The 21,935-nt window shown below is 38.6% G+C and overlaps 1 protein-coding gene across 1 annotated transcript in view; it reads left to right on the forward strand.

Annotated features, from left to right (window-relative positions):
- The window catches only part of HECW2 (HECT, C2 and WW domain containing E3 ubiquitin protein ligase 2), a 422,966-nt gene that overhangs the window by 282,091 nt on the left and 118,940 nt on the right, over positions 1-21,935 (forward strand). The window contains 8 exon segments of the mRNA XM_020993535.2: positions 5,304-5,404; positions 6,300-6,772; positions 6,774-7,060; positions 7,062-7,645; positions 9,116-9,211; positions 19,002-19,152; positions 19,864-19,967; positions 20,502-20,626. Of these exon segments, the coding sequence (XP_020849194.1) occupies positions 5,304-5,404; positions 6,300-6,772; positions 6,774-7,060; positions 7,062-7,645; positions 9,116-9,211; positions 19,002-19,152; positions 19,864-19,967; positions 20,502-20,626 (1,921 nt within the window).

Here is a 21,935-nt window from a genome sequence, read left to right on the forward strand (position 1 = left end):
TGATTTGTACAAATGGAGAAGAGAGGGGAAATAGCAGGACCATAGGCACGGAAGGGGAAATGCTCAATACGTTCTGGGGGATGATGAGTAGATCAGATTGGCTTAGAGCACAGGCTCTTGACCTGAGGTTTGTGAACTTGTTTTTAATTTTTTTAAAATATTTTGGTATCTATATTTAAATATAATCATTTTCCTTTATAACCCTATGTTCTTTTCGTATTGTTCGATTATTTCAGTTGTATCTGTCTTTGTGACCCCATTTGAGGTTTTCATGGCAAAGATACTGGAATGGTTTGCCATTTCCTTCTCCAGCTCATTTGACAGATGAGGAAGCTAAGACAAATAGGGTTAGCTGACTTGCCCAGGGTCATACAAACAGGAAGTATCTGAGAACAGATTGAAACTCAGGAACTTGAGTCTTCCTGACTTCAGGCCCAGCACTCTGTCTAACTGTACCACCTAGCTGCCCTCATGTTCTTTTATTTTGTTTATTTGAAAATATTATTCTGGGGGCAACTAGGTGGCACAGTGGATAGAGCTCTGGCTTTGGAGTCACTAGGACCTGAGTTCAAATCCAGCCTCAGATACTTGACACTTACTAGCTGTGTGACCCTGGGCAAGTCACTTAACCCTAATTGCCTCACCAAAAAGCAAAAAAAAAAATTATTCTAAGAAGTGTCCATAAGCTTCATCACAATGTCCAATGGGTCCATCACACAAAAAAGAGTTGAGAACCTCTGGAATAGAGAAAAGGAAATAGCTGGTCATATATGTAGAGGTATAGTCTGAGCTTAAGTTACACCTTTAATATTAGTGGAATTTGGATTGTATTTTGTATAGTTGATGGGGAGCCATTGAAGGATTTTGAAGAGTTAAAGTAGATATCAATCTGGCCACAAGCTTACAGAATGAATTTGAGGAAGCAGAAAAAAAGAGGAATGGAGATCAAGAAAGAAATTTTTGTAGTAGGTCAGGTAACGTGATGACTCAGACTAGGGCATAACCAGTGGAAATTAAAAGGGAAGAGATAGATAAAAGGCAGCAAGAGATAAATTTACAGGAGTTGGTGACTAGATGTGGGGCAAGAGAGGAATTGAAAGTGATCCTGAGATTTTAAGCCTGGGTGACCCAGAAAATGATGGTGGTGTTAAGAGAGATGGAGAGGTGTGGAAGGGGAACTGGTTTTAGAAGAAGATGATGAGTTCAGTTTTAGAAATATTGATTTTGAAAGGATGATCTCAACTTCTCAGTCTTATTCTGAGGGGAAGGTAGGAATGGGTGCTTTAGGGGGCTCAAGGACAGAAATGAAGGTTTGGAACAGCCTTGCCAGAGAGTGTTCATTAGGGAAGAATGAAAGGATTGTTGGGCATTTGTAAGAGCAGATAATATATATTAATAGTGGACCCATTTAGTACATTTGTGTGACTTCCTCAAATGATCATCAGCAGTGTGGGATTAGGAAAAGAGAAGCATCTGGTATTGGTGACTCAGGGTTGGGGTTTGGTAAGTACTTATCAACACTAAAACAAGGGGGCTAGAGTCACAAAGTAAAAGACAAGTAGTTGAGCTGGTAAACTGTGATACTGACGTGGTGAAAGGAAGAATATGAGGTCAGAGGAGGTTCGATGGATTGTAAGTGTAGGGAGAGTAGAGAAAATCAAGATCACAATGAGGATAAAACACAAATTTGTGAGGATCTAGTTAAAGGGAAAAATAGAAAAGGAAATTATGATCACTTAGGGGAACTTCAGTCTTTAAGATAAAGAGCAATCACTCAGCAATGAGCTATTATGGGATATAAGGAATGACTTGTGTGTAGCTGAGACTGAATGAAGTTATAGGTCATGAGAATTGAGGGTGTCATGCACTGTGGGAGACTGAGTTGTTTGAGAGGGCATCAGTGTTTAAACTGAAGTCCCATTATATTGTAGGATCATCAGTTCATGAGGGACCACAAGAGCCATTTAGACCAATTTCCATATTTTACAGCTTAGGAAACAAGTCCAGGGAAAGTTGTGACTTGCCCACACATGTAGTAAGGTTTGAATCTCTGTCTCCAGAACCAATGCTGTTTCCACTATACTGTGTTGTATGAGGTCAGGGCTTGGTTTGGAGAAGACACAAGAGCCAGAAATTTAATTCTTTGAGAAATAAGGGAGAATGACTGGGAGACTGATTGATGACTACACCAAATTCTAGAAAGTTAGTATAGACATATGGAATGAACCTCAAAAGAGGAGAGGTTACTGAGTGATGGTTCTGGAAGTGGCCATCAGGAGCAAAGAATATGCCAACTCCTCCTCCCGATTCAGTGAGCTAGGGACCTAAGAAGAGGGAGTACCCAGACTGGAGAGGATGGACAAGGATACAATTGGAATACAAAGTATGAGGCTCAGTAGTAGCTTTTTCCCATATCCATGGCAGCAAGTTGAGAAAGGTTCATCCAAGTCTTCTCAGTGTTCTGAATGATCCCCTATTTCTACTACACATTATCCTTGGTTAATCACTCCATTGCCTGGGCTATGAGTTATCTCCCTTCACAGTCTTCTTGGGTTTGATAAAGCTATAGGTATGCTAACTCTCAACTCTATGTTTAGAGGTGTGGTCTAAGGCCAGATTGTACCTTTAACATCAGTCATTGCATTTGGATTGTATTTTGCAGTCAATGGGGAGCCACTGAAGGCTTTTGAAGGAAATTGATAATTAAAGTAGACATCAGTCTGGCTGAAAGCTTACAGGATGAATTTGAGGAAGCAGAAAAAAGAGAAAAGGAGATAAAGAAAGGAACTATTGCAATAGTTCAAACAAGGTCCAACCTTCCTGGACCTTAGTTTTCTCAGCTGTAAAATGAGGAGATTGGTCTAGATGGGTTCTTTGGTTCCCTCATAAGTCTAAATTAATGATCCTACAATATAATGGGACTTCAGTATAAACATTGATGTCCTCTCAAACAACTCACTTTCCCAGTTCACTGACATCCTCAACCCTCATACTCTATAACTTCATTTGATCTCTTGAGTGTTGAAACCTCTAACTAAGACAGATGTCATAAATTTTTAAAGTAATGAAATTTTAATGTCCAGGATAACCTCTCAAATTCACATATTTCCCAAATGGAGAAATTTATTTTGTTTCGCTAAACAAAGTGATTCAGGCTGCCACCTAATTTTTCCCTGAAGCTTTCCCCATTTCATTGCATTGAATTCTTCCGATTACATCAAAAGAGAGACTCAATTAAGTGCCAGTATGTTTTATAATACCTCTCTTTGAAACCAGATAATCTTCCTTTTAGCAAAAATGAATGTGCCTCAACCATTTCAGGCAGTGGACAAGTTTGGGTGGAGGCTGATGGAAAGGAGTGTATACAGAAAGAAATTAAAACTATAAATCATGAGTCTATGAACCCAGCAGGTTCTCTCTATAGAGGTTTTTCTTTACTTAATGAAAAATCTAATCATTTTGAGGCTCCCTGTTACCAGAGCTTCTTCTCTAGTTCTAAGATGGCATGAGTCTATGACTTCATGTGACAGTGGTGGTTCTGGAGTCAAGAAAAGCTGGGTTCAGATGTGGCCTCAGATAGTTACTGGCTGTGTGACCCTAGGAAAATCACAACCTTTATCTGCCTCAATTTCTTCATCTGTAAAATGGGAGAAATATAAGTACTCACCTCCCAGGGTTGTTGTGAGGATCAAATGAGCTAATATTTGTAAAGCAATTTGCAAACCTTAAAGTGTTATATAAATGCTATTGTTATCATGATGATGATGATGATGATGATGATGATGATGATGATGATGATTATGCATTTGGTAGCTAGGCCTGCCATGAGTAATAAGGAGGTCAAATTAGAAGTCAGAGGTAGGAAGATTCTTTACCATCTTGACCCAGACACTAACTTCACAGAATTCTCTACTGTAGCACTCCCCACATTCCTGCCTCCCTTTCCAACTCTGCACCCTGTAATCAATATGTTAGATAAATGTCCATTATCATTATTATTAACTAAAGTTCTATGTAGGGGAAAAGACTTTAAGGAACAGTTTAAAATGCCATTAATTAGTTAGTTTTAGGTAAGTTCTTTAATGTAGCCCAAATGCTATATAACTGTACTTGTTCACTTTTTTCCTCTTTAGCACTATCCATTAGAGGGCAGTATGAGAACAGAAATGATTATGATTTGTTAGGATGAGAGTTTATTGACCATTTTCTTTACTTGAGAATCAGCTATCTGAGTCTAAAATAAAAGTTATCTAATTGTAGCAAAGACCTGGCATGAATCTCTTGGACTTGAGTGTTTAAGAATCACAGAAGTGGACAATAATATTGAGTCCATCCGACTTCTTTTACAGATGATAAATCAAAACTATGAATGCCTTTCCTCCTAAAATACTTTGTAGTTAACTGTTGTGTATTTATTCAAATTATATTTATCAGTGTATACTTATACAGGATTTCCCAAAAATCTTTGTGCAGTTTTAAGCTTTAAAATGGAAGAGAAAAAAAAAGCTATTAAAGCTTAAAACTGCATTAAGACTTTTGGGACACAGCGCATCTGTACTTCTTGTCTTCCCCATTAGAATTTCAGCCCCTTGAGAGTAGGGATTTTTTTATGCTATGTAGTTCTATCCCTAATGCCTAGCACAGTACTTGGCACATAGTAAAAGTGCTCGATTGGTAGGTTGATTGGTGGATTTATTGGTTAAGTAAGGGATTTTTCCTATGGTTCCAGAATTTATTGACAAATTTTCTGGTTCTTAGTCCAATGATCTTTCCACTCTGCCACCCAGACTGTGCAGCATGAGATATAATCATTTTTAGCTTTTTCCTTATTGAATATACGGAGTGTTAAAGTGATATTAGGTAGGCCCATTCTCATTCTATAATATACCAAAAAGCTAAACCCTTCGCAGTTTTGCAGCTAATGACTTTCAAAAGACCCTACCAATACTTCCTAGCAATAGAGAAATAATCTATTATCTTTCTAAGGAAATACCATATTCATGCTGTGTTCTATTTTCTATTTTTATTAACAATTTCTCTTATCCACAGCATGATTTCTTTTAGCTTTTCAGTTTGAAACCCAGTGATAACAATTAAAAAAAAAAACAACCTGATAGTACTGTTGTCATATATACCAGTCTTTGAGTCTTTAATTTATGAACACATGACTTGAAAAATCACGGGGGAACTTGGTTTAAATCTTATAGAATTTGAGATGTGACTTGTAGGAGGAGGATAAAAGATCCTGGAAAACACCATTTGTTTCTTTTGTTTGTTTGTTTGTTTGTTTGTTTGTTTTGCAGTGATCAAATGCTCAGCTACAACCTTGGCAGGAGGCTCCCAGCTGACCATGTGAGTGGGTATCTCCAGTTCAAAGTTGAGATTACATCTTCTATTCATGAAGGTGAGGTATCTGTGTGAGTAGATGCTACTAGAGGAATTAAAGAAACTTGAGTTTCTTTAAAGTATCCTTTTGTATTTGTGCAGTTCCATCAAAGAAAGGGAGCTGTCAGAAGAAATTAATTTACCAAGGCAAATGTTAAAATCCATTTCACAGAAGCGTCTGGGTCATGCCTGTCTTCTGAAATCAGGATGTAGTTTTTTCAAGGATATTCCAAATATCAAATATCAGCTGTCATATCAACCTGGCTTGACATGTAATAAGTGAGTTTAGTATGTAGGAAAACCTTTACAACTCATTAATGATGAGAAGAGTCCCCAGTGGGTTGGTCAAATGTTCCCATCAACATATATGGCTAACGTACACGGTAATAAAAATTAAATTTTTATGACTATTCAATCTTCTTCTATCGGGTAAGATTTAATTTAGGAGTCCCCTACAATGTGCTGTGTCCTCCCTCACAGTCAGCCTCATTTTTTTAATGCCATCATGATGTACGTTGCGTCCACTTTTCATAGACTCCCAAGGGGCTGCTTTTTTCTTCTCTCGTCTTCCTTTTGTACTAAAGGGCCGACTAGGAAGTCTTACCCGTTGTATTCAGTTAAGTACAAAAGCCATATAACCCAAGATGTCATTAAGTCTTTTACTACTGATCTAGAGTGGATTTTTGTTTGTTTGTTCGTTTGTGCCAATTAAGGGGAAAACAAGCTGGTCCTAAGAGTTTAATGAACATCAGTGGGAACAGAATTTGTGGGCATATACATAAACCTTTCCTCCTCCATTGTTTCTTTAATTAAATTGAATGCAATAAAGGTTACTTGAGTTCTGCTAACATGCCCTGTGATTAAGGCAAACTAATTGCATATATTTACTTGCCAAATGTTGTGTTTCTATTTAGATGCTTCACCAGAAGCAGTTGGCACCATCCTTGGAGTGAATTCTGTGAACGGAGACCTGGGGAGTCCCTCTGATGATGAGGACATGCCAGGGGGACATCATGACTCCCCTCCAGTCTGTTCTAATGGTCCAGTATCTGAGGAAAGTGCTCCAGATGGCACTCCAAAGCATTCCTTTAGGACTAGCTCTACTATGGAAATAGACCCGGAGGAACTAACCTCTAGTTCTTCCAGGACCTCCCCTCCCAGAGGACGGCAGGATTCACTGAATGATTATCTAGATGCCATTGAACACAATGGTCATTCCAGGCCTGGGACATCAGCCTGTGCTGAGAGGTCCCTTGGAGCTTCTCCCAAACTAAGGAGTAGTTTCCCCACTGATACCAGACTCAATGCCATGCTTCACATTGACTCTGATGAAGAGGATCATGAGTTTCAGCAAGATCTAGGTTATCCTTCTTCCTTGGAAGAGGAAGGGGGGGTTAGTAATGTTTAGTAGTGCTTCAAGAACTGACAAAGGCCACTCAATGAGTCAGGCAAAGCCAGACACCAACACTGCTGAGGGGGAGGAAGCCCCAGCAGTTGAAGCTGTTTCACTGGAGGATAAGCAGGAGGAGGAACTTCCAGAGGTTCCTGACAGTTCCTCGGTTTCAGATGCAGCTGTAGAAGAAGGAGAAAATGGCCAGGAACCTCAGCCAAGTGCAGAGCAACGCAGTGGTGAATTATGTGACTCTCAAGAGGGTGACCAGCCTACCAGTGATGCACCCCGGAAATTCAGATATGCTGGGAGAAAGCAGAAGGGCCATCAGCGAAACTGAGTCTATTGACCAAGGCTCTGAACCTTCCCAGGTATCATCTGAAACAGAGCCTAGCGACCCTGCGCGGACTGAGAGCGTCAGTGAGGCGAGCACCAGGCCCGAGGGAGAGAGCGATGTGGAAGGGGCTGATAGTTCCTGCAATGAGAGTGTTACCACACAACTCTCTTCTGTGGATACCCGGTGCTCTTCTCTGGAGAGTGCCCGGTTTCCTGAAACTCCAGCCTTTTCATCTCAGGAAGAAGAAGAGGGAGCCTGTGCTTCATCACCTGCCAACAGTGGCCCTGCTGCAGGGTCACAGGATTCTGTATGCACCCCTGGGTCTTTGCCTGTGGTAAGGGTACCCAGTGGTCAGGAGGAAGGGCAGGCAGCAGAAATGACTGCCATGCCTGATGGAGAGGAGATGGGGGAAATCTGGCAGAGGAGGAGTAGTCTTCAGGCTGCTGCGGAGAACGAGTCACATGAAGAAGACCCCGGAGATGCCCAAGAAGCTTGTGAAGGCGCCACTGCTCAGGCTGAAGGAGCTACTGGAGGTAACAAGAATGGGTAAAACCAGGGGCAAATGATTTTCAAATGGTGTTAGTGAAACTGCTGAGTAATTAGTAAAGTTTTCACTGAAATACGTCCATTCATAGACAATCCTTTCCTCTTAAGTTTAATTTTTGCAAGTAGCTTGCCTATTATTGCTAATGGTTAAAAGGGTAATTAATGGCTGTCCATCAGACATATAATATAGTACTAAGGCAGCAGAGTATTTATTTCAATACAATACTTCATATTTATGATGTTTGGGTGAAAAAGATTTGCCATCATCGCTTCCCCTCTCCTCTCCCACACACCTTAATAAATAATCCCCATAAGTTGTCTTGGACACAATTTATCATCCCATGACCGACTCAATGATAAACCTCTCTGAACTGAACTGGCAGGTATACAGTCTCTTGTTAGATTCACATTCAAAAGCCCTTTCAACTTGGTAGAACTGGAAGGAGCTCATGGGCCACTAGTGTAGCCCTTAAGAATCCAGGGTAGATTATCTGTTCCAGAATGAGGCTTTGTAATATACAGTGGCCGTGTGCAGTGAAATTTCCCTAACGTGATTAGGAATTTCTCAGTCTGCCAAAGGAAATTCTCAAGTCATATGTAACAGACCTCAGCCAGGATCTGTGATATGCAATCGCTTTAATTAGGAAGAAGAAAGTGTATTATGGGGGTGGGGGGAGGAGGAGAGTTTAATCTGAAACAAACAGCCTGGTTACAATAGCAGTGTAATTAGTCCTCAGAGCCTTACAAGAACCATGAAGTTATATCTTTGTAAAAATATGGCCTTGGAAATGAAAGCCTAAGCATGTGCTTTGCATAAAACATTTCTCTGTTTCTTGCCACCTGCAGCATGAGAAATGTCAGCCAGATTGCTGAGCATGATTACACTTGAAGAATAAATAATGCTAGTTTGTTGGCCAAAAGGCAATTTAAGACCTCAGTTTGCAAATAAAATTTTGGCTTTCCCAAAGTGAACATGCTATACAGGAGACTGACTATATAGTAGCACAAAGTAAAATAGGACATTTCTAAATGTTTTATTTTTGATAGATTAACAAAATCAAAGGAAAACTTTCATCAGGTGTCTAAAATAGCAAAGGTCTACTCCACCTAGGCTTTTTTCCTAGGAAAAGGTAGCTTATATTGAAGTTTATTTGATTCCTATCTAAATTATTCACCTCATTCCTTCTTCCGTTTCTATTCACTCTATGTTAGGAATTGTGATTTTAAAGCTTCTCAAAGTGTTGGGATAGAGGCCTGTCTTGGGGTGACGGGAGGTGGAGCATGTGCATGTCTGTGTAGGGTCACTTGTACTTTATAAGCATGCAGTTCTGTTACCCAAGTCTTTACCTAGGAGATAAAGCTAGAGGGAGGAAAAAAAATTCAGATACATTTTACAGGGTATTTCAGCACTGAAAGGAAAAGATAATACCCAGATAACTTTTTACCTTTAATCCTAGGTTCTCAAGCCAACGGCCACCAGCCATTGCGATCGCTACCTTCAGTACGTCAGGATGTTAGCCGATACCAGAGGGTGGACGAGGCTCTGCCACCAAGTGAGGACCTGTTAACTAAAGGGCTCACCTTTTAATCAAAGGGTTCAAGGTAGAAGCAGCTGCAAGGATAACAGGGTAGACCTGTACATGTGATCTAAGACACTGATGCAGGGGACCCTAAGGAGAAAGAATCAGGGTATTTACTCTTGAGATAGAGGTTAGGACTCCTTCCTTGTACTGCTACTTGCTAAAGTCGAGAAGCGAAACTTTTCTTGCAAATTGAGTTCCAAGTGAATAATAATGTAGTGATGCTGAGCTGAGCAGATGCAGGCAGTCTGGACATTTGGAAGAGAATGGAAATCTATTCTTTTTCTTGGATGTTTAATGCCCAAATGAAGTTTGTTAGCCTCCAAATAATGTTGTGTCATTTTTCCCAGGGAGGTGTAGACTCATTCCAGCTTTTAATCTCTGACCCATTCTGGGCCACAGTAATGAACTTTAATAAGTAGCCACCGAAACTAGAGCTTTGAAATGTGACTTTTTGTCGTTATTGTTGTTTTCTTTATGGAGAGGAATACAAATACTTATAGCGTAAAGGAAAGATGATTGAGATGCGTGGATGTGGGAAGTGGTAACACAAACTGCATTCACCAGTGAATGGGTGAATGAGGCCCATGGCTAACCATTATCCAGGCATAATTAAATACACTATTAAAACTCCTGGGGCTCCTTTGGCAAATCAAATTATGTAAGGACAAAACATTATCACCAAACATTTAGGAAGGAATTTTAAAAGTACCACGAGCAAAGTTCTAGTTCAGTAAACATCGCTTCTCTTTATCCTCACTGCTTTTTCTTCTGATGATTCAACCTCTCTACTTACCCTGCTTTACATGTGTTTTTGGAAGGAGGGTGATGATCTCAAAACTCTGCTATTTGAAAACAAAAAGAAAAAAATAGATTAAAATGTAAAAAAAGAGAGAGAGGGTAACAGGCTAGCACCACACCATGTGACACATATTTAAACAGACACTTGGATGGATGCTATGTGTGTACTGTCTAGACAAAGATGAATAGTGCCATATGAACTCTATCAAGGCATGAAAAAATTGACTATGCTTGCATTTGAAGTAGTGAACAAAGCTTGTATGTTATCATTACTTTAGGTTATTTATTATTCAGAGTAATGGAAATTTCCTTGATAATCAGCTTTGAAGTGTTTTGTATTCTTTTTAAATAGCTTTTCTCTTATCTCCCTTCCCCTTCCTTCTTTCCCCTCCTCTTTTCTCCTTTTTCTTCTCTTCTCTCGTCTCCTGTCCTCTCCTCTCCACAAAAGACTAGTTTAATATCTTAAACTATTGTTATTAGTGGCAAAAAGAAAAATTATTTCCTTATTGTTTACATTGAGAAAGAATATATTCCTGAGTGATTTATGGATGCAATTTCAGGGCAAGATGAATTAGAATACCAGGAAACAGCCTTTTAGCTATTTCTTGTTTTGTTTTGTGTATGTGGATTTATAAGCAAGATTAATAAGTAAGTAATAAGTTACCATAACCTAGACACAATAAGGATAGGGTACAGTGGATGGAGTGCTAGACCTGGAGTTAGGAAGACCTGAATTCAAATTCCACCTTAGTTACTAGTTCTGTGACCCTAAATAAGTGGGTAAGTCACTTAGCTTCTGTCTGCCTCAGCTTCCTTATCTATAAAATGGGCATAATAATGTCACCCACCTCCCAGGGTTGTTGTGAGGGTCAGATCAGATATTTGTAAAGTGTTTTGTAAACTTTAAAGCACTATGTAAATATTAGCTATTCTTCTAATTGTTATTAAGTATGTAGGTAACTGATATCCTCTTAGCCACATTTATAATTTTTATTGTGGTTTCTAAAGCCTGCCAAACTGTAAAGAGATGGGGGGAAAGGGGCAGAAAACCTTAGAAATCATCTAGTCCGACCTCTTCATTTCAGAAATGAGGAAATTTTGGCCTAAAGAGATAAAAATTATTTGCCCTAGATCATATTGGTAGTGTTAAAATGGGGATTCTAAGGTGAGTCAGCTGACTGCAGATCTCATGTTCTTTCCTCTGAAACATACTGCAAAGGAAAAGATTCTATTACCTGACTTATTTGAAGGGATTCTTTTCTAACAAAGTACCAATTACCTTTATTAGCTTTAAATGAAGTTAAAAAAGAAGAAGAAAGTAGCTTATTAGACCACAGAGGGGAACAATTTTGGCTAATTATAAGAATTTTTAAAAATCCATGTTGTTAAAGCCTAAGCAGCGTGTGAATTTTTGAAATTTTGTGCATTTCAGGTCTAGGCAGATCTAGCATAGGGGCATGATATAGGTAGTTGCCTTAAGGTTCCACATGCCCAGATATTTCATATTTCATAATTCAAAATACTTTTTTGAATGACTTTTTATAAATGTACCCATTTTTAATGCTGGTGGCATAATAAATAAAGTGCCGGTCAGGAAGACCCTTTTTCTTGAATTCAATTCTGGCCTCAGACACTTACTAGCTATGTGACCCTGGGCAAGTCACTTAACCCTGTTTGCCTCAGTTTCCTCATCTGTAAAATAAGCTGAAAAACCCCAAATGGTGTCAAAAAGAGGTAGACATGACTGAAAAATGACTGAACAACAACAAATTTTTTATGCTAGTAAATTCTCTACAGACTTGTTGGTGGTTTTTCATTTTGTGAGGTAATGTGTTAGAGAAAACCCTCAAAGACTTTTGTGAATAGTCAGTTAAAAAAAAAAGTATTAAGCACTTACTGTGTGCCACTACTGTGCTAAGTACCAGGAATACAACCACGTAGGAGGTGCAATGTTTAAATCAATGCTTTATCTCAGTTTTAAGCATGTTGCATATTGTAGTTTGAGTATGTCTATTTCCACTAAACTCTCTCCTCTTTTTACCCACATGGTTTCCAGTGCCCCCGCAAAGTTCTTTTCTGTTTGCTTTCACCACATGCCTATCCTTGCTAACTCTCTGTTCTGTCCCCCAGTGAATTCTCTGCCTTTTCCTAACTGGCCAGTCCCACTAGCATGACTAACTATTTCTTCAAAGTCCAGCCCAACCATTCTGAGTCCCATGATGCTTTACTTCTCCGTGTACCACCTTAAGGCGATCCTGAGAGGCTCAAACTGATGTCAGCGATTGTGTTTGTTCACCAACACTGCATGTCAGTTTATTAGTATTACCTGATCTGAAATTCAAAGGTGAAGTACCAGGGTTGATGGATGAAGACAAATGAAGATAAGCTTTTAAAAGGTTATCTAGAAGCAGAGTGTTAACTTATACTATTTTTTTTACAAAAAAAAATTTTATAGTCTTGTGAGCTTCTCTGATTGTAGGCAAACTTCAACTTAACAAGCATTTATTAAGGCATTCAAGGTTCCATAGCATGGCCCTTGAAGTCCGTGCCCCCAGATTCCATTACAACTGAAAGTATGTTTAATATGTTATTTGTGCTTTATTCTGGAAGAGGTCCAATGACATCAGTAGAGTGATGTCTTGACTTGCAAGTGACTTGGATTTAAGTGAAGCAGAGCTGTGTAAAGTTATCAGCCTCACTCTCTCCTCCATGGTCATCTGAGTCTAGTGGCAAGATATAGATCGGGACAACTGGAGATGACCCCAGATACAGTGGGAGACCTTGGTCTTTTGAAAAACCTAAGGTCTTTCCCAGGTCTCAGTTTGTCTGAAGCAATACCCTTTCAGTGATTTAGGGCTAGGTAAGAAATGGAGCAAAAGATAGCCTAGTCTGCCTACTTTAAGGAAAAAAAAAAAAAGTCAAACTGGGAGGGCAAGACCCAAGGTTTCTGGCCAGAACAGAAACAATTGCCATTTACACTCACTCTGAGCCATCAAAACCCAAACAATGACCAAGTGAGGCTTGGATTGGGGCCTGTTGTTGGCCAATCAATGAGAGCCAGAGTGATTTGAGTTTAAGGCATGGTCAAGTAGTTCCATTTGAATCCCAATACTGAATCAAACATACACAGCAAGACTGTTCATATTAGGAAGATGTGAGTTCAAATCCTTTCTCAGACACTTGCTAACTGTGTGGTCTCAGGCAAGTCACAACCTCTTCTTGCCTCCGTTTTCTCAACTTTAAATGAGGGTAATAATAACATCTACCTCCCAGGGTTGCTGTGAGGATCAAAGGAGCTTTACAAATGGATTTGCCAAGCACTTGGCATAGTGCATGACATATAGTAGGCCCTTAATAAATGCTTATTTCCTTCTTTCCTTCCTTCACTACCTCCTGTGACAATCTTTGCTTCCTGATATCTCAGAACTTCTGTGGGAAGGCCCTGATCACCATGATCACTAACTTACCCACACCTTGCTTTTTTTTTCTTTTAACTTACATGAAAATCATTTCCTTGTCCTTTTGTCTAAAGTTTACATGCTAGCATATAGTTGGGCAAGACCCTGGAGAGATCACAACAGTTACTGAAAGATTTTTTAACTCATGCTTTCAAGAGTTCGTTTTCTAATTGAACATGCTACTGTGAGTTTCCATTTCATGGTTTGTCTTTGTAGTTGCTTGGCTTCTTGTTACTTAAAGCAGCTTTTTCAGTTCTGCTCTCCACTCCCTCATATCAGGCTATGAGATACTAAACTTTGACCCATAGCAAGCTGAGAAGATGACCTACCATTTTGTTCTCAAAAATCTTGTCCTACTTCTGACCTTGAAGAGCTATAATGGTGCCTATGAGCCTATGGGCCACTTCAATTCAACAAACATTTATTTACTTCAAACTGCTGCTTGAAAGAAATCCTTATGGTTCCTAGAAAATGAGGAAGCTTCTGGCTTACATGCTATAACACCATCTAGTACTTCACAGTGAAATTGCTGGAGGGTGATTCTCTAGTGTGAATGTAGTGAGAATAAGAATTCCCTTCTCATTCTGAAGGCTGGTGGCTAGAGACAGTGCAGGTCCAGCGAAGCCACTAAAATGTTATTATAGAGACAAATATTTAGTTTTAGGGTATCACAAAGACAAGGGTAGAAAAAAATGGGCAAGCTCATTTCCTTCTGGAATTTGTTTTGGCTTTGAATGGATCTGTCCTGAACTTATTTTAAACAGTTTTGCTTTTCTTGGGTTGGCCATATGTACTGCTGTATTTCTGTAGATGACTTCTGTTACTTGCAACATAAATATTCATTCTTATCTGAGTTGGTAGGATTCAGATAACTTTCAAATCTGGTGCCCTCTTGAAAGAATTGATGTGTTAGGGAATGGATGTGAATTACATCTGAAGAATATGCATTTAGTTACCTGTGGGCTATGACCCCTGCAAAGCAATAGGGGGGAGGTGTTTTCTCATATTTCTTCTTTGGGGCCAAATTCCACAAGTCTAATTTCAGTTGTTAAAAATCAGATGGTACTGAATCTCTCCATATCGTGATTTGGGGGGAGGGCAGAGTGGGAAATCATTCCTTAAATTATTGTGATTATTTTGACCCTGGAATCATAGAATTATATGTTAAGAACTGGAAAGACTTCTATTACTGAGGCTTAGAAAAAGTGAAGTGATTTGCCCAAATTTAAATAGCAAGTTCATGACAGAGTTAAGTCTAGAACTGTAGTCTTCTGCCTCAAGTCTGGGCCTGTTCCACTTTGCCATGCCGTAGCTGCCACCAGGATAAGCTTGAGCATATTGACCTACTTCCTCCCTCCATTAAGGAAGAGTTTAAAAACATTGTTTTACTGATTTCCTGCTTCTAACAAATATTGACTTTGTAACCTCAGGCAAGTCTCTTAAGTTCCTGGTGTTCTAGGCAACTGTGAGACTTTAAGTTGCAGAAAAAGTACGGACTGACCTACATTGATGAGGGCATTTCCTCATGGGGCAGTTTTCTGTGTCAGTGAAACCACAAATGCAGACCCTAATCCCTGTTTTACTCATTGATACTTCCCAGTTCCCCTTTCTCATTCTGTAAAAATAAGAAATTTCCTAGTGTAAGTCTCATTCCCAAATCTATCTTCAGAATGAGTCTAGTATTAACCCTTTAGGGAATCCCTCTCTGTAATTAGCAGAGTACAAACCTACTATAATAATGACTAAAGAACCATTGGCATTGCAGATCCCCTCTATAAGACCCAAAGGAACAAAAAATTTAGGTGATGACCTGGAATGGGCTGGTGCCTGACTCACACTGATGCCGTGGTAGTTTAGTTCAGTAGTGGAACAAAATAAAATGTCCATAGGTCATGTGACAAGAAGGAAGGAAATAGCATTTGTTAAGCGCCTACTATGTACCAAGTACTATGCTAAGAACTTATAAACATTATCTCATTTGATCGTCACAACAAACACGGGAGGTAGGTGCTGTTATTACCTCCATTTTACAGGTGAGGAAATGGAAGCAGACAATAATTAAGTGACGTAACTAGGGTGGCCCAGCTAGTATATGTCTCAGGAGGGATTTGAGCTCATCATCCTGACTCCAGGCCCAACACTCTATCCATTGTGCCGCCTAGGTATCTCAGTTGATGAATGGTGGTTTACTTAGCCATAGTAGAAGAAAAATATTCTACAGGAATATTCAACAGGGACACTGCATTGATTCAGCAGAGTTGGTTGTGCTGATGGTTCATGGTCAGAAGCCTCAGAGAGCTATTTGGAGTGGCTTGTGTAATGAACACTGGTCTGAGAGTCAAGGAAAACTTAAAATCATACATACGTGAGGTAGGAGAACTCTTAGAGATCATTCATTAATCCAACTACCTCATTTTACAGATGAGGAAATTGATGCCCAGAGATGTAAAGTGACCTGCCCAGAGTCATACCTGCATTTGAGTTTTGGCCCTGTCATCAATTTCCTATGTAACCCTGGCCAAACGACTCAAGTCTCTCCAAGACTCAGTTTCATCACCTGTAGAATGCAGGGATTAGACTAAATTAGTTCTAAAGTCCCTTTCCATTCTAACATTCCATGGTATTTCAGAGAAATTTGACCAGGAAACATTGTAAGCTTACCAGTAATTATGTTCAAACAAAACCATATATAATGACATTCCACTCCAAATTCCCAATCAAACTGTCTCTTTGCCAAATTTTCCCCTAAGTTCAAATCCAGTTAGGAATCATCTATGGAACCTGAACTGATAATGTTCTTGCCATCCAACAATAATTAACCTATCCTGTGTCATGTTCCCTCCAAATTCTTTCCCAAATGGGGAATTTCATTTCTCAAACTTATTTGATTTTACTCCTCTGAACAATAAAACTACCTATTCCTCTAGCTAATTCACATCTTCTCTTCAGCTGGAATAGAGAGTCCCCAAATTCTTTCATTACAAGGAGATGAAGCCCTGTGCTGATTGTTAGATTCAATGAGATTAAAAGCATGTGAAAGCACTTCCTAAGTGTAATGTGCCTTGTGAATGTCAGTTGTTAATAATTCAAAAGAGCTAAATTAAGCAGTGTTAATAAAATGGTCATTGTGGCATTCCTAAGTCCAAAAAGACGAATGTATCCTGGCTAACTTTGAAAATATTATTAAGCACATTTTTTCCAAAAGGCTAAATATCCAATCCCAAAATATGGCAGAATGAAGAAATAAATGTAAGGATCTGAATTTCAAACCTTCTTGTTTAATTTTAACATCATATGTCTATGAGAGAGCTGGTTATTAGAAAATGAATTTCCTGATTACCAAGGTTTCAGGCATTTTTTCTATTCAGTGCTTATCAAGATAATTTTAGTAGAAGATGGGCAAGGAACTCTAAATTTTGTCAAAATTAGAGTAGCTCTGAGCTATTCAGGCTATATAGCAGCATAATTCTCCCAGTCTTCGTCCATATCCCAAGTAACACCAACTTTACCTGCCTTAATATATACATCCACTTAGTAATTTGAACACTACTCTCTCAGATAATTCATAGTCTTCTGAGCATTACATCTTCAAAGTACCCGTCATCTGCCGTCCTAATTTTAGAAAACCCTGATTGGCAATTATTATGGTAAGGTTTTATCTATGAGGAATCTTCATTGGGAAGACTGCTTCCCCTAGGCTGTCTCTCTAGGCATAAGTGTTTGAACCAAAAAAAGGAAAACATCTCTGCAAATATTTTTATTACCACCATCTTAAAATGTAAAATGACAGCCAATAAGATGAGGTAGTATGTTGTAGATTTGTCTACTTATCATCTGTGTAATATTAGGTAAGTCACAATCTCTCTAAGAATCATTGGAATATGGGAGCAATAAATTCTCATAGAGTTATGTGTTAAAAGGACCAAATGAGAAAGTGTATATGAAAGTGCATGTAAATGGTAAAGGATCATATATACATAGAGGATAGTATTATCAACATTAGTAATAGTAACAAATCTAAAGGGAAATTGCAAACATTTCTAAGCATTACTTGATATTTAGTAAGAGGTTCTGTGTTAGGTATCTGATCCCTAATAATGCACATCCTAGTCTGTGTTAATAATTATTATTTCCCATTAATTTTATTTTGAGAGTGACCTCATAGACTCTTAGTCTGACCATATACACATGATTAAAATGGTGAAATCTGAAAGATACAATGGTTAAAGTAGAGTGAGAATACTTCCAATTGTTTGATTCAAAGCCTGGTGTGTAAGGATATGTTAGTTTTCTATTAATACTCTCTTTAGGAGAAGGCCTTCCCCCTTAGCTTTGGCCAGTACATAGGCTGCAGTCAGTCTTGAGGGGTCCTTTTCTGGGGGGAGAGAGAGAGAGAGAGAGAGAGAGAGAGAGAGAGAGAGAGAGAGAGAGAGAGAGAGAGAGTGAGTATGTGTGTCAGTGTCATTCTGTGTTTTGGTTTGATAAAAAATGGCCCCAGAAATTTAGGGGCGGGGAGAAGCAAATCTCAGGAAGTTATAAATATATCATACATTGGCTTTATTTTGTGTGTATATTTTAGTAAGCAAATTTTTCAGATAAATTTTCAGAGCAGGGGGATATCTGACAGAATATTAATTTACTTTGAGTCTTAAAGAAAGCATAATTGCTTAGCCAAATTTTTATCATTTTTTAAAGACAGAGAGGGAGAATATATGGAAACTTTATAGGTAGATACAGAAATTGCCTCATTCTAGAAAATTACTGCTGTTTGGAATGGAGCAGTGACTAGATTATGAATGAATACGCACTGGATGATCATTGGGCTGCAGAGATCACAGTCCTCTTGGTGATGAAATTCTATGATGAACTACTCAACATATGTAGAGAAGTTGGTCCTACCTAGAATGGCTAGCTATTGGTCTTTCCTCAGGGCTAGAAAATTTATAGATTTACAGACTCTTTGAATAAAATAATTGTAAATACAAATAAAGGAAACCAATACTCAATTTATGTACTATAATATATATGTGCACATACTGATTGTGCTATTTAAATGTAGACATTATTATAAACTATATATGGAGTATAATTGGTATCATATTGCTTGCCTTCTCAGTGAATGAAGGGGTGGGAGGGAGTGGGAGGGAAGGAGAGAATTTGGAACTCAAAATTTAAAAAGAATAGAATGTCAAAAATAAATGAATAATAATGAAAACTATATGTAGGATATATATCTACATACTATTGAATTTTCAAGTCTTTTATTCTAAGGAAAGACATGTAAATTTGGAGACACTTCAAAAAGTTTGTGTCCTGACTAGGATATACTTAATAAGCTGTCACCAAAAAAAGGTTCTGGAATCTCAAAGGGGAAGTTATACAAAGAGGTGTATGATTATAAACACAAAATTACAGTATGTAAGTCTTAGGAAACAGTGCTGAACTCAGTAAACACAATTATAGTCTTACCACCTAAAAATTCTTGTTACATTGCTGCTCTTTAGATTGGGAGGCTCGGATCGACAGCCATGGAAGAATATTCTATGTGGATCATGTAAACAGAACAACAACCTGGCAGAGGCCCACTGCTCCCCCCGCCCCACAGATACTTCAGAGATCCAATTCCATACAACAAATGGAGCAGCTAAACCGTAGGTGAGAATGACCACCATGGTGTCACTCTTTGGGTGGTGGTAACTGGGGAGGTGGTTGTCTCATTGTCCTCGGATGTCAATATTAAGCCACTGCCATAACTCTTTTAATTTGATGGACCTCATTCTGGTGTGTGTGTGTGTGTGTGTGTGTGTGTGTGTGTGTGTGTGTGTAGTAGATATTTATGAAGGGAGGTAAGTAGCTAACGTTCATTTGGAAAATGGAGGGAAACAGTAAAAACAATGATTTTAACAAATAAAAAGTTTTGAAGTCTGATAAAAACATGCTTACCCTTTCTAAATTCAAGTAATTATTTTCTAATCCATGGGGCATTCATTCACAATGCAGTTTTATGCAGAGGTTTTTTTTTGGGGGGGTGATTTTTTTTTCTTTTTGGTTTTTCTTTTTGATTGCAAAATTTTCAAAAAACTGGAGCAAAAAAGAGAGCTGAAGTTTCACATTAAACATTTAATAATTTAGTTTTCCTTAAATGATACCAAGCTTTCTCAGATTTAGTTAATGTACCAAGAAATTTTCTAAGAAGTAATGGACAAATAAACCTAATTTAATTAGGGATCTGATGTCAAAGAGAAAAAAAAAAGAGTAGATGGTTGTGTAGACAGTGTATATATCTCCTTGCTTTTGTGAAATAACTCGACTGGATCTTTGTTTTTTTATGGTCTGCATTATGTAACTCTAGGGTTTTGATGGCAGGTATCAAAGTATCCGCAGAACAATGACTAATGAAAGGCCTGAAGAACACACTAATGCCATTGATGGAGCTGGAGAGGACACAGACTTCCATCAGTCCAATGCAGGTTAGAGTCAATTGCAATGTTGAATCTTGGCAAGGTGAGGAATCATCTGGGCATAATGATTCCCGAGAGAGTATAATTTATTTATTGGGCAAATAAATTCTCCTTTTTAGTGTATGACATGGGTCATAAGAACAACAACAACAAAATGGTAAAGCTATAGTAGATGAACTTTCTGTTGGGATTATAAAAAGTAAAGTTTAGGAAATAGGCCACATAATCCCAAATGACATGCTTATCTTTGTCTTTCATCTGGATGGTTGGGAAACAAAAATTTACTCATTTAAAAAACTTACTAGTTGCAAAAGATGAAACTGTTCTATTCTAATATTATCAAGTACACTTAGGATTTAGCATATTAATTTAGATCAAAGGCTAGCCTTTTTGATGGCATAAAAGTTTCTGTTTAAGTCCAAGTGTACTTAATGAAATGCCATATATTCTTTGCTTTTTACTTCATGCTTCAGATCAAAGGGGGCAGAACTAGTCCAACTGCTGAAGAGGGTTCTCTTGAAAGGTTTTATTTGTTCCTAATAGATTTTCGACGGGAGAATGTGCTGCCCCACTCTACCTCCAGGTCCAGGCTGACATTACTGTTACAGTCTCCGCCTGTGAAATTTCTCATAAGCCCAGAGTTCTTCACCGTGCTGCATTCTAACCCTGTGAGTATTCCCTTTTGCCTGGGGTTCAAATCTGCATGGATATGATAAATAGGAATTAGAGGCCTAGAGTGTGGGGGGAGAGAGAAGGGATGGTTATGTATCTGCATTCAGCTTTTTTTTTTCCCCTGAGCCTTGCTAAGTGACTGTATTGAGCTTTGGAAGGAAAGAGATAAGCTTTGTTTTATATTGAAGAAAATTGTAACCCACTGATGAAAGACAAAATTAAAGCATTTAAGGTCAGGTTTGGAAAGGATGTAGGGGGAACGTATGAGAAGGGGTTGAACCATTTCATATTGTAGAAGTACTGAATCTGAGGTCTGATTGTGAAGCCTCACTCATGCTTATGAGCTGGGTGGTCTCAGGCAGGTCATTTCACTTTTTCATTTGTAAAATGAGGGCATTGAATCAGAGCAGAGGTTCCTAACCCTGAATTTGGTTTTTAAAAAATATATATTTTAATAACTATTTCAATATAATTGGTTTCTTTTGTGCTCTTATGTATTTAATTTTATGCATTTAAAAATATGATTTTTGAGGAGGGACTCATGGGCTTCCCTATAGTGCCAAAGGGGCCATGACACATAGGAAATGGTCATGAACTCCTAGAATAGGTGACTTCTTAGACTCCTTCCAGCTCTGACTCCAATTATGATCCCAGTCTTGATGTTGTCTAAGGTGTGTGTGATGGATAGAGAGGCCTTGAAACCAAGAACTGGATTCAAGTTCAGCCGCTGCCATATAGTGTTTGTGCGATACTGGGCAAGTCACTTGATCTCTCTTGAACAATTCTCTAAGGCTATGAGGTGCACAGAAGGTACTGACGTGCATCAGAAGAGGGCATTTCTTAACCTGAGAGTTTTCTATTCCCATGAAACTTCAGGTCCATGCACTATCCCTAAGACCAAGAGAGTTTGCCTAGAGCCCAGAGGTAGCTACAAACTTCTCTCCCCTTTGGGAAGTTTGCCTTCTTATTTATCCACATTCTTCCCATGAGTTCTCAAGTATAGAAATCCTGGTGTTGGTAATTAGGGCTTTACCACTACACAGGTGATTGTAGTTTTAGCCTACATCCCAGTGCTGCCCCACTGTTATCAATAAAATACCAAAGGATTTTTTAACAACTCCCTTTTCTCTCTCCACATCTCTCTAAATCTTCTTCAAAACCCAAATTCTGTAGCTAGCCATTGAAATGTCCTCACTTTTAGTTTTCCTGACTTTCCATTTTCACCTTCTTATCTATATTCATGGATGATACCTGGGATAGAAAATCTCCTTACTTACTTACAAGAAGTATTTATTGAATGCTCTT

The sequence above is a fragment of the Phascolarctos cinereus genome, unplaced genomic scaffold (assembly GCF_003287225.1).
Source record: "Phascolarctos cinereus isolate Bilbo 61053 unplaced genomic scaffold, phaCin_HiC Scaffold_726;HRSCAF=1367, whole genome shotgun sequence".
Lineage (NCBI taxonomy): Eukaryota > Metazoa > Chordata > Mammalia > Diprotodontia > Phascolarctidae > Phascolarctos > Phascolarctos cinereus.